The sequence below is a fragment of the Anguilla anguilla genome, chromosome 5 (genome assembly GCF_013347855.1).
Source record: "Anguilla anguilla isolate fAngAng1 chromosome 5, fAngAng1.pri, whole genome shotgun sequence".
Lineage (NCBI taxonomy): Eukaryota > Metazoa > Chordata > Actinopteri > Anguilliformes > Anguillidae > Anguilla > Anguilla anguilla.
The window spans coordinates 46940636-46953938 of NC_049205.1; the positions used below are offsets into that span (position 1 = coordinate 46940636).

General features: G+C 43.0%; 1 protein-coding gene across 5 annotated transcripts in view; it reads left to right on the forward strand.

The window, feature by feature from the left end:
* trpm7 (transient receptor potential cation channel, subfamily M, member 7) overlaps positions 1 to 13303 on the forward strand; it is a 42018-nt gene that overhangs the window by 24669 nt on the left and 4046 nt on the right. For 2 of the 5 annotated variants that reach the window (XM_035417707.1, XM_035417708.1), the window contains exons 12-31: positions 409 to 543; positions 661 to 714; positions 820 to 960; positions 1225 to 1359; positions 1511 to 1788; positions 1940 to 2168; positions 2423 to 2578; positions 3214 to 3357; positions 4424 to 4552; positions 4745 to 4996; positions 5591 to 5765; positions 6391 to 6523; positions 7077 to 7261; positions 7366 to 7498; positions 8317 to 9446; positions 11450 to 11544; positions 11901 to 11991; positions 12125 to 12210; positions 12431 to 12468; positions 13153 to 13178. In XM_035417707.1, coding sequence (XP_035273598.1) covers positions 409 to 543; positions 661 to 714; positions 820 to 960; positions 1225 to 1359; positions 1511 to 1788; positions 1940 to 2168; positions 2423 to 2578; positions 3214 to 3357; positions 4424 to 4552; positions 4745 to 4996; positions 5591 to 5765; positions 6391 to 6523; positions 7077 to 7261; positions 7366 to 7498; positions 8317 to 9446; positions 11450 to 11544; positions 11901 to 11991; positions 12125 to 12210; positions 12431 to 12468; positions 13153 to 13178 — 3745 coding nt within the window. The remainder of the gene's footprint in view (positions 1 to 408; positions 544 to 660; positions 715 to 819; positions 961 to 1224; positions 1360 to 1510; positions 1789 to 1939; positions 2169 to 2422; positions 2579 to 3213; positions 3358 to 4423; positions 4553 to 4744; positions 4997 to 5590; positions 5766 to 6390; positions 6524 to 7076; positions 7262 to 7365; positions 7499 to 8316; positions 9447 to 11449; positions 11545 to 11900; positions 11992 to 12124; positions 12211 to 12430; positions 12469 to 13152; positions 13179 to 13303) is intronic. The other 3 variants (XM_035417706.1, XM_035417709.1, XM_035417710.1) reach the window with 3 other exon arrangements.

Genomic DNA, 13303 nt, shown 5'->3' on the forward strand with positions numbered 1-13303 from the left:
CTCTACCTCATCAAACTCCTTTGGGATCAATTGGAATGCTGACTGTGAGCCAGGCCCTACGCCCAACATCAGTGCCCAACCTCACTAATGCTCTTGTGGCTGAATGGAAATGAATCCCCGCTGTCATATTACACAATCTACTGGAAAGCCTTCCCAGAACTATGGAGGCTATTACAGTAGCAAAAGGAGAGGGGGGGGGGGGTCCAAGTCCATATTAATGCTCATGGTTTTGGAATGAGATGTTCAGTAAGTACATATGGGTGTGATGTCCAGGTGTCCACATACTTTTGGAAATGTAGTGTATATGGTGGTAATTTTGCTTACCAGGAAAATTAATACAAATAAACGTAATGTGTATGTGTTTGTGCGCGTGCTGATGTGTGTGTGTTTCTGCCGTATCCCGTGAAGGTGGGCTCTTTGGAGCAGGCCATGCTGGATGCTCTGGTGATGGACCGGGTGGACTTTGTGAAGCTGCTTATTGAGAATGGAGTGAGCATGCACAGGTTTCTCACCATCACCCGTCTGGAGGAGCTCTACAACACGGTACTGCACCACAGCTGCACAGGAGGCCTCTACGCCACAGCTGGATGTCTTATGCCGTCATTCTTCATTTGCTGTTACATTGTAGTTTAAATCTCTGTGTCTTTGCTTCCTTTGTAGAAACAATCCCCAACAAATCCAACACTCTTTCACCTAGTAAGAGATGTTAAACAGGTAGGCCAAAAATCTTTCTCAATTATTTGTGATACACACTGTTTCCGTTTTATTTATTTTTTTACAGGTATTGCACATTAGTGGGCTTTCTCTTTTCTCTTATAGGGTAACCTTCCCCCAAATTACAAAATCACACTGATTGATGTTGGCCTTGTCATTGAGTACCTTATGGGTGGAACGTACAGATGCAACTACACACGGAAGCGCTTCAGAATCATTTACAACAATCTTCATGGAAATAGTCGGGTAAATAATTCTAAAACTAACTATATCAGCTTACAGCATAGTATTCAGCTGTTACCCAAGAAAGAATTGTATAGGAAATGAAATTAAATTAGAATGTAAATATTTATGAGTAAACTCTTTACTTCTTGGCTTCTTGTTAATCCTAGAGATGGATTGGAGAAACAACAGTGCTGTGAGAGAGAATGCTTTTTTCCGATGGAATGTCAGATAAAAGGTCTGAAATAAATGCACCAAAAAACTATTATCCTTTTAATGTTTCACCAGCGGTCTGGACGCCACTCATCAAGTGGTGGATCCCATCTGCGTAAAACCCACGAGTCCTTCAGCATCCAGGCAGACAAGAAAGAGAAGACAAGGCACGACCACTTCATTAAGACTGCCCAGCCATACAAACCCAAGGTCCCAAACTTACATGTTGATACAAAATTCCTCCTTGAGCGAGTTTTGTAATTATGCCGATTATCTGCACACTTAATGGCAATAAACATATTTGTCTGTTTATAATGGGTGTTCTGGATGTTCTCACAGTGGTACTCCATGTCTTTGTTAGCTGGAGTCCACAGCAGAGCAGTCCAAGAAGAAGAGTAAGGAGGAGATTGTGGACATCGATGATCCGGAGACCCGGCGGTTCCCCTATCCCTTCAACGAGCTGCTGGTGTGGGCGGTGCTGTTGAAGAGGCAGAAGATGTCTCTGTTTTTCTGGCAGCATGGGGAGGAGTCCATGGCCAAGGCCTTGGTGGCCTGCAAGCTGTGCCGCTCCATGGCTTACGAGGCTAAGAAGAGCGATGTGGTTGACGACACTTCAGAAGAGCTGAAAGAGTACTCAAAGTAAGTCCAGGCCTCAGAAAATGCTGACAAAAACCCCAGCAGCATTTCCCTTGAATTCTGAAGGTGTCTAAGGCAGTGAAACATCTGAGGGATCTGGCTGTGGGTTTTGGAAATGTGAGTCTTGTTGGTGATTGGGAGCTTTTGATTCCAGTGAATTCGGCACGCTGGCAGTGGACCTGTTGGAACAGTCATTCAGGCAGGACGAGACGATGGCCATGAAGCTGCTGACCTACGAGCTGAAGAACTGGAGCAACTCAACGTGCCTTAAGCTGGCAGTGGCCTCCAGGCTGCGGCCCTTCGTAGCTCACACCTGCACACAGATGCTGCTCTCGGACATGTGGATGGGACGGCTCAACATGAGGAAGAACTCCTGGTACAAGGTGCCCAGCCTGCCAAGTCTGCTTGTTGTTTTTTCTTTCACAAGAGGGGCACCATAAAAATGTTGTTTTGGAATGAATCCCAATTAACTTTTTAATGAAAATGGTTTTAGTCATTGCTGAAGACTTGGTGATAAATTGCATTTTTAAAAAATTTACTTTTATGAGTGTTATAACCTGGCATCCAGTGAATTAAGGCCAGATGTGTTATTTATATGTGATGTGATTTTTTTCTGTTATCTATATCTGTCTCCCAGGTCATTTTGAGTATTCTGGTGCCACCAGCGATCCTGATGTTGGAGTACAAGACAAAAGCAGAGATGTCTCATATTCCCCAGTCACAGGATGCCCATCAGATGACCATGGAGGACAGTGAGCATAACTTCCAGCATCCAGCGGAAGACATCCAAATGGTATGGGGGATGCATTTTTCCCCCCTTAATTTTGAATGTACCTGTAAAGTATGTTTCTGAAGGTTTCTGTGAATTTTACTTAAGCCAGCATTTACAATGTAAAGCTCTTTAGTTTTAAGCACTGCATACTGATGGGCATGAGCAGGTAATAAACCTTCCCTGTAAAATCCTCTTGCAAAAGGAATCATCGGTTTGGTAATTTGATATAATAATGTAATCACACTAAAAATGTATTAAATCAATTTCATTTCACATATATTAGCTGGGTAGTATTTCTTACGCTGAAATATTGTTTGACTAAAATACTATGATGAAATTTGGTATCATTTCATTCAGAACAAAAACAAAAATTCTACTTTAAAATAGAATAATGATCTAGTAAACTGAATGGTTTTGGTAATGAGATTTATTTCCTTTCTGGAAATAAAAAGGTCAAATCTCACATTCCTATTTTTTTTTTTTAAATAAATTTGAAAGCAAGCCCAAAGAATTGTGCAGGTTCTGTACAGCCCAAGACAAACCATTAATTAATCACAACGGGACCTATTACAGTGTTAGAAATTATGAAACCTTTTTTCCCTTAAGTTGTTGAGTTGCATACTTTTAATGAATGTAGTTTTTTGTTCTTTATTTAGGATGTTTTCAAGGAAGTGAGGTTAAATGAGAACATCGAAGCAAAAAGTGAAACTGAGATCCACATCCGACCAAGAAGGATACCAATCACCAGGAAGTTTTATGCATTTTACCACGCTCCCATTGTCAAGTTTTGGTTCAACACGGTGAGTTGATGCTGGTGATGATTGCCACTGGGTACCCTGGGACCAAGTGGCAGCGTTGACGTGGAAATTTGAGGCAGCTGGGTAACAAGGTCATACTTTTCCAGCAGCGTGATTTGCTCCAGGCGGCTTTCCAGGTGCCCTGTAGTTTAAAATGTAAATGCAGTTTCATTTGCATATCTCAGCAGGGAGTCCATTGTTCCCGACCAAGGGAAAGAGGAAGAGCTGATAAAATCGCGAAACACACGTGACATCGCACTAAAAGCTGATGTATTACTCCCCTCTGGGCCTGTGCTCTCTAGCCCTTGCGTCCACCGCCACACTTGGGCACACATGCGTAGCGATAAAATACCTAAAGTGACAAATTATTGCCTGAATTTCCCATTCTAAACAGTCAAGCTCTGACACTCCTGTAGTATTTATCACTTAAAGGGCTCAGCGTCATACTTTGAAGATGCAGTAACTTGAAGGGCGGGCGGGGAGGGGGGTGGCGGGAGTGTGGACTATTAAAATCAATTTACCCATCCTGCTGTAGCTGGCAGCCGTGGGAAAAGCCTCTGTTTGATGACCGCGACTGAAGCGCAGGGGAGGGAGTTTATCACATCCGCAGACTGGCACCGTTATATTTTGCACCGAGTGCTTTGCATTTGTACTGCTTTGTTACTTTGTGGGTAATGACAGCGTGATTTCACCCCAAGGGAAAAATATCCAGGCAACATAATGATTTACTAAAAAAACAAAAACAAATGGGGTCTCCAGTCACTTCCCAGAAGAAAGCAATGATGTGTTGAGACAGCAATTGCCTTTGAGTTAGATACAAAATGGCCCCAGTAAAGAAAAGAACTGCTATTTAAGCAGTAAGATGTGATAAATCCGTAATCTGATGTCATTTCTGTAGTTTATCTACCTCTAATAGGTATGTGGGCATGGATTTACCTGCCATACAACATATTTTGACAAGAACTTCACACTTGGGTAGAAAATGAAAAAACAAACATTTGTGTTAGGTCGGAATAGAGTCAGGACTCAGTCCTATTCACAGTGCTGTCTTCCCATTGTGATCCTGCAGCTGGCATACCTTGTGTTTCTGATGCTGTACTCCTACGTCGTCCTGGTGCAAATGCCCAACTGGCCCTCTCCACATGAGTGGGGTGTCATCCTCTACATCTTCACCTCAGCCATCGAGAAGATCCGCGAGGTACAGAAAAAAGTCCCTCTGCAGACTGCTGCTACCTTGGCTCGAAAATAAACAATCCTAATTCACCAGTTCTGGATCTGGTCCCTGATTAGGGGCGGGTATCTTTAATTGGCTTCAGCTTTATTTCTTATCTGCTGATTTCCTTTCTATGCTGTGCACTCATTCAACCTTTCATGTCTTTTTTTTTCTTAGATGTTTATGTCTGAAGCTGGAAAAATTGGCCAAAAGGTCAAAGTCTGGTTCAGTGACTATTTTAATATTTCGGACTTCCTTGCAATTGTTACATTCTTTGTCGGGTTTGGCCTGAGATTTGGAACAGGTGATGTCTTTGTTGCCGGAAGAATCGTTTATTGCTTGAATATCATATTTTGGTACGTGCGGCTCTTGGATATTCTGGCTGTGAACCAGCAGGCTGGACCCTATGTCATGATGATTGGTAAAATGGTAAGTAGATTAATGATTTATGTAAGTGAAATCTAATAAGAATCTTTAGTGACTGGCAACCCTGTCATAAATAGTTTTTGTTTTAAAGGCCAGGTTATTTTATTAAATAAATAAGAAAAAAACAGTCGTTAAATGGGTAAAATTTAATTTTGATTGTCATCAGGGAAGGAATACATAAATCATATTGAAAATATGGCTTTCAAAAGTTCACCATTAACTGGAAGCTAAAAATAAATTTAAGGTTTGCAGCTAGATGTGGTTATAATGTGTGAGTCCATATACCGTATTATATATAAAAGTATATGCTTGTGTGTGTACGTGCATATATGTGTATCCACTCTTGATTTGTGATCCTTGAAGTCAGATCTTCTTATGTATTATTTATTGTATATGTACTACATGTAGTTACAAATAGAAGCAAATGTGAAATCGTATCTTTTATATTAAGAAATCAAAAAACACTCATTTTACCTGGCCCAACAAAATCGTGCTTTTCATTCAATAAGTTGCTGTAATTGAAGTAAATGCCACATTGTTGTCTTGAAATTGTAAGTATTTTTGTTGAATCATTCCGTCCCTTGGTTGTATTTGCAGGTGGCGAACATGTTTTACATAGTTGTGATAATGATAGTGGTGCTTCTGAGCTACGGGGTTCCCAGGAAAGCTATCCTGTACCCGAATGAGGAACCCTCCTGGAAGCTCGCTAAAGATGTTGTGTTCCAGCCCTACTGGATGATGTATGGTGAAGTGTACGCTTACGAAATTGATGGTGAGGGAGCAGTCTGAAAGGTTTTTCTGCAACAGCGAATGAGACCACCTCCAATAAGGGAAATCAGACCTTTCCTCCCATACCAAATGTTCCCATTCTGCTTTTTTTTTGACACAGAATAAAAGAGCCAGAATGCACAAAAAATGTGCTGCGTTCTATAAACCCATTTTGTTTTGTTTTTTAAAAGATAACATTGGGCAATGACCCAGACCTGAACCACAACAAAATGTTTCTTTGAGCCAGTCGTCTTTCTGACTAATCCTGCTATTTCATCCTGCTTCTGTTACAAGTCTCATTATAAAGTTATTGATGACATATATATTTATTGTGTTATTGTGTGTTGGTATATTATGGAAAAATAGTTATTTTTATCAGACCACGAGATTTAGCGTAAAACACAGATTTTGATATGTTCTGCCTTCCAAAGACAGAGCATTCCATGGGCTATTGTGACCACTGGTAAATTTCATTCATAGGTATGTCCATAGATCATTGTTTTAACCGGGCAAATGAGAAAATGTGGCATCAGCCTACTTTTTTGGAGGTATAGTATAAGTTCATGTCACTTTAATGCTTGTGAACATTTTTTTAAATGTATTTTTTTCTTGTCTTATTTCCCCCTCAGTTTGTGCAAATAACAGTGAGGATCATGTGAAGTCTCTCTGTGGCCCTGGAGTGTGGTTGACACCACTCCTGCAAGCAGTCTACCTCTTTGTTCAATACATTCTTATGGTTAATCTACTCATCGCTTTTTTCAAGTACGTTGGACTCCTGCTATGAATTTGATTGCTTTGAGTATATGGGAGGGTTTTGTTTTTAAAACATTTTATGCTATGAAATCCTCCATCAGTTCAGGAACGTGCAGACGTATGTGTAGCCTGCTTCCTCTGCTTTTCACTCTTCCGTACACCAGATATTCTGCTTACCAATTTTGCACCTCCCTGCAAGTCTACTGCCCACAGTCCAGACTGGCACAGTCCACAAGATTTAATGTCAAGCCCTGGGGACTACTGGAGTATATTTCTGCACCACTGTCTAGCTTGTTAACTAGATACAGCACCTGGGGGGGCAAGGAGAGTTTGATCTAAACGTGATTGAATCCCGGCTGTGGCTACATGAGCTTTGCAAATTTTTGTCAAAACTATTTAAATATATTTAAATTAGACAGGGAGAAATGAGAACTAATCAGTGGGGGTACAAAACTTTCTGAATGCACTATACACAGCAGGTTGGGGTTTTGCCAGATCTCATGTATTAAACCTACCATGATTAAATGGCGTGTTTATTCTGTATTCCTTTGTTTTCCCACAGCAATGTGTACATACAAGTGAAATCCATGTCCAATCTGGTGTGGAAGTACCAGCGATACCATTTCATCATGGCTTACCATGAGAAACCAGTCCTCCCTCCTCCACTCATCTTACTCAGTCACCTGGTCTCCCTCTTCTCCTGCATCTGCCGGAAGAGGAAGAAGGGCAGTGGGACATACGGACCAAGTAAGGGCAACCATGTGTGCTCCACCCCCATCAGTTTGAATGTTAACTGTGCATGTATGTTACTGTGTGCAACCAACTAATGTTTATTTCATCTCCTGTCGTAGAACTCTTTCTGACGGAGGAAGACCAAAAGAAGCTCCACGACTTCGAAGAGCAGTGCGTGGAAACGTACTTCCACGAAAAGGATGACCAGTTCCACTCTGGGAGTGAGGAGAGAATTAGGGTCACCTCGGACAGGTCAGCCACATCTTCATTTCCACATTTATGTCCCCCTTGGATGTAACCAGAGCAGAAAATCAAAATATAGCAGTGCTTGGTCAGAACAGGTCATTTGGTCCATCTTGGCTCAGTCTGGAATATGACACATTTTTGTCCAGGAATAATTTGTGCTTGTCCCTAATGATAGACGTACAAGTTATATTAACAGGCCTCCATTTTTCTGAATCGGCACAGTTATATTTTGTTATTCTACTGCCTTGCTTGCAGCCATTTTTTGGGAGAAAAATGCTTGTAAAGTGGTTTAGAAATAATCTTCCTTAGTTCTTTCGGTCCTCTTGGATATATGCCATCAGGGCCTGCAGCCCTATTTTTCTTATACTTCAGTCATTTTCTCATACTTTATCATCTCGTATCTGAATATCTTGTAAAACATCTTGGATTTTGGATGTACTTGTAGGCTTGTTGGTAACCGCTTATCTTTTGAACCTCTCAAAAAAAGTAACTTTTGGACTTCTGCAATATCTGTATTATTATAAGCTCCTTCCTTATTTTTAATGCACTGATCCTCACCTTTCCTTTTTCTACTATAAAAATAATATAATTATTGTGAATGTAGAAAATATTTTAGTAAAAGTACAAAGGATTATCTTAAAAGAATATGAACCAGTTTTAAGATCCCATGCTTTTGAAAATGAAACTTACGTTAAGAATACATTTTAAAGATTTTTTCTCTCCATAGTATACCTGTCACAATGTTGAATGTTGAGTTCATCTGATGATTGAAAGCATCAACATAATTAATGAGTCCTTTCCCCCTCCTTTCACATCCTCCCCAGGGTTGAGTACATGTGCATACAGCTGAAGGAAGTCGGCAACAGGGTGAACTTCATAAAGCGCTCCCTTCATACCCTGGACTCTCAGATCGGCCACTTGCAGGACCTGTCGGCGCTGACGGTGGACACGCTGAAGGCCCTGACCGCGCAGAGGGCGTCCGAGGCCAGCAAGGTGCACAACGAGATCACCCGCGAGCTCAGCATCTCCAAGAACCTGGGGCCCAACCAGGCGGACATCGGGTCCCAGTCCAAGTCCTCGGCGCTGGTGAAGCGCAGCGTGGGGGCGCACTTTGGGCCTTCCTTCCCGCAGGGCGGAGGCAACATCGCGGACTCCTTGTTCGGCAGCCGGGCCCAGGACGCGGTCGGCCGGAGGTTCGGCCTGGACAGCGCCCTGAGCCCCGAGAGGAGGGCTGCAAACATTCCAGAGGCTGGTTCCTCGGGCAGTGCCTTAACCCAAAGTGCCGTCTCCCCCCCCGAACTCCGGCTGAAGGGCCACTCCGTTACGGAGAGGCACGCGTCCCGTCCACAAGACTTCCAGTGCGGTGACTCGCCCAGCAGTCTGCCAAATGTACCCCCTCCAGCTGCAAAGTTTTTTGTCAGCACCCCTTCTCAGCCCAGTGGCTCAAGCCCCCGGGTGCCCTCTCCCGGAGGGCCCCAGGACGTCCTGCCTGAAAGCCCCCTTGTAGAATTTGGGGCGTTCGTCGGTAAGTACAAGGACGCTATGTGCCGTTGTCCTGCTGTTGTCACTGTGCCGGGGATGCCTAGATGTTCAGGGTCCCGTTTCATGCCTGCTTCCACTGAGGGGGGCGGGTATGTCAATCAGGCCTTTTGCCCCGACGAAGCTCGCGCCGAGACGGCCTCCGACCGCGCCGGGGAACGCGGAGCTCGGACCTCGCGGCGGGCTGTTCCCGAACCCCAGCCCGAGAACGGGGTGCAGAGAAACTGCCCCCTCCCGGGTTGCGAGCTGGCCCCGGCGGTCCGACCCACGGAGAGCAGCAGCAGTAGCAGCAGCAGCAGCAGCAGCCAGGAGAGAGAGCGCCGCACTGAGAATGGCGTCCAGCAAAAGTCCTCAGTGCACAGGCACAGTTGTAAAGGAAGGCTGAACAGGCTGTATAAGGCAGCCAGATCAACAGGTTTGACTTTGGAGAACAGGTTGCCTGGGCATGGATTACCACATTCAATTGGTGAACAAATCATGTCTGAAATCCTCTTTCACCTCTCGCCTGCTTGATTTCACACACAATCTGATGATGTTTCATGTTGTGATTTTCTGTTAATGCTATCGGCACTATGAGTTCTAATACAATGGACGAGTTTAATTGGCAAATTTATGCAGGGTGGCTTGCTTACCAAGGGACTCCAAATATCACCTAATGCTCTGCTGCCCAACCCTGTTCCTGCAGATCTACCTTCCTGAATGTTTTCATTTCAACCATAATTTGGCACGCTCGATTCTACCAAAGACCAGATGGTCTTTGTGTACTTTGTAGGGTTGGAATGAAAACAATTGTTGATCTCCAGGAACAGGTTTGATCAGCCCTGACCTAATGCATATCAGTGTGATCACGATTAAGCCATTAATACGTTCCAAACATTCTCATCCAGTGCTTGTAGCAGTCGCAAAATAAGAGAGCCCAATCATGATATAAATGAACCTGATTATTATTTTAGATTAAATGGGACCTCTCCTCCCAAGCTACTAAAAATATGCCAGTCAGCATAAGGGAGGCAGTACTATGTTGCACTGTAAAGTGTCACCTTTACCTGGGGATGTTCACTGAATCCACAGATACACTCCAGAAATGTACAGGCTTTGGGAAGGCAAAGTGCTGGCAGTTTCCTTGACTATATTATGAGGTTAAAATGTACTCGGAGCAAAGTCCCTCTCTGCATATGTCCTCACGATGTGGCCTGGGTCAAACGATTGGGTTAATTTTCACACATGTTCAATGGCTTAAAAAGCTCAATCTAGAACCTCAAGAGCAGATATCTATGGTTCAAGAAAAAAAAACTGTTGAAGAAGCTGGATCGCTGGGATCTTTGAGAGTTCTGTGGAGAAATACAACAGCAACAACATGTTTCAATACACGGGTGAAAATCAGCTAGAAAGGTAGCTACTGATATGGCTTCAGTGCATTTTGCAGCTGCTAACTGAGTCTAACTATCACCATCAGTCTAGTATTGTAAACGGACTTCAAGTAGAAATGGAGAACACTGGGTCCACTTTATATGGTCACGCAATAAGAAACAATTATGCGCTTACTTCCTCATTATCTTCACTGATTTAATAATTTCCCTGCCCATTATGCCTGTACTACTCCAGGACGGCTCCACTAAAACATCTAATAACTTTTGCTACCAACCATGTAATTAAATTAAAAAGACACTGGACGTGATGGCCAAAATAGTGTAATAAATTCAAAGTGAATTATTAAAATGTTCCTTAAACTCCTTAGATTCAGTTGTTTTGGTATCCCTCTGCACGGAATAGGTATGACTAGCTAGAGTGCTACATAGCATTTAAGAGCATAGCTACAGTAGTATGTATAAACTGTTCTCATCAAACCTCTGCTGAAGAGAGTCGGGGAGTGCAACATATTGTTACTTTCAGTCCTTTAAAATACGCTCAAGATGTGTATATTCTTGTTTTAGGTTTGCTTGCAAATATATGTTTTCTTTTGTGGTAAAAAATTTAATAAAAATGGGTAAGAATATATTGAATGTGGAATGAGGGGTATACAGTGGAAAAGAAAGTTTGGGAAGCAAACTTGTAGCCTGTGGCCTCATTAAGACCTAACAGCAAACAATCTTTTCCCCATTTGTCTGTTCGCAGTAGCGCATGCCACTGACTGTGTCTGGTTCCTTTTGGTTGTTGTCTTTCATTGGGTGATAGGTTATGTCTCTGTCACTTGATTGACTACAAAACATTTGCAATGATGTGTTTTGGGTGGTGGAGCTATTGTGATTCCAGTGTTTCCAGACTTTTTACAGCCCCTAATCTAGGAACTGCAGTGATTTGAAGTGAAGTTTTTGCTTTTGCTAGTGTGTCTGTTTCAGACACAGCTTTTGCTGTGCACTGCTGTCTTTTGTGATCTGTCTAACACTCGTGTGTGGCCTCCCTTTACCTCACCCTCAGGTCACAAAGAGGACTCTGAGCTTCAGAGATCATTATCGAAAGATGTGACTGCTGGAAACAAATGGCTCAGTCCATCCAAGAAGGACAAAGAAATGGTCAGTCTCTGTCTTTATGCTTCCGTTTAACAAGTATATTTTAAGCAACTGGGTCAAAATGTTAGAGGGAGATGATCAGAGATGTGGCTGGTTTTAATTGTGTTAAGAATACGGTTTATATTGAGATGGCCTGTTAAGAGTGATCATGTGCCATAGAAAGAGTGGCCATAGCATATGCAATTGACCTTTCTGGTCATCTTGTGTTTGAAACAAAGCTGCAGCATTGCATAGTAAAGAAACCACTCAAAAGGATAAATGGAACAGTCCAGAATAGGAAACAATGGCTCCCTGCACAAAGAGTAGGCAGAACTGTGGCTAAATTGCTTTTTTTGTTGTCTTTTTTTTTTGCAACCAAGGCTCACCCTGAAGGTCATTTGAGGACAGTCAATTCATATGCAGGCTTCACTGAGTTTGATATGAACCCAGTCTCACTCCATCCCGAAACAAGTAAGCCAAGTTTGTTTCAACAGCCTTTCCCCCTGTGTGAGAAAGAGTGCGTCAAAATCAGAAATCTGTAGCACCTCGTTTACGATCTTGGCCTTTAACTGGGTTTTGTCCGCCACGCTCGCCATCGCCGCGGATACAGCGCTGAGCAAGCGAGAGAGGAGCCGCGTCTCAGCCGAAGATATCCCCCTCCATGAGGACCTGAGGGCCGCGCATCTGCTGGTGAGTCAGTGTGCACTGGTCTCTCTGCCCCCCGTCTCAGACCCGCCAGCTTAAGCCCCAGCCGCGAATGGGGCTCAGTTCATTTTCCTGCAATGACTCTGTGTTCCAGCCCCAAACCAATAGAACAAACCCATTTCACATCGTACAAGTAAATCTCTCCATCATTGTTCTGTTTAACTTTTCGACTTCTTTTTTTTCCCCACAATTTTATAATATACAGGAGAGGGCACAAGGCAAGTCATCGCAAGCCACCAGTCTGTGAGTATCTGGGAGCCATCTTCAAAAATCAACTTTGTGTTAATGATTCACTGGGGTTAGGTGAAACCAGTTTGTGACTTTTATTGTTGGAGAATTGCCTTTTTGAGGGTCAGGAGTGAAAGCCCTGATTAGTCTTTTCTCATGTCTGACTTCCCTGTGTGTGCAAGCAGTTCACCTGGGAGACCAGGGTTCACATTCCCCTCTCAGGAAAGGACGCCTTTTTTTCTTCTCTCAAATCAAAGAATTTCCACAAGGCAGTCCCGTGGCCCACTGCCAGTCCTATATTAGGGTTTCCATGGCGATGGAAAACATTCAGCCATTCAGCACACAGCCAGTGAAGCATTTGCCTCGATCGGGCCTCTTGATATTTTTGAATTGGAACGATTTTTGATTTCAGCTCTCTTCATGGAAGGAAAATGTTGAATTTCTCGCTTGCAGCTAGTTCGGTGACTGGGAAATGATTAATTTGGTAATTAGCAGTTAAACTGTGAGTCAGTTTTTGCTCAACCATAAACGCAACCAACCATGGAATGAATTACTGCTGCCAAAATTGGAAGATAAATAAGTAGATGTTAGTTTTTACACTGGTTGTTTTAAAAAGCTCAGTTGATAGTGATTTGTGATTCACTACGTACATTGTTTTTCTGGGATTTTACGTTAATCATTTTATATCTCTCTCTGCAGAACCCCAGGAGAAGATGCCTTAAATGGTAGGATATCATTTCTCTATTGAAAAACTTCTTAGTTTACAATGCAGCTGCTTATGAACTGGAAATGGGTGTTGCCGTGGGGAATGGGTTCTCACATGCAGAGCCCTGGAGAAGGCACTCCTCTG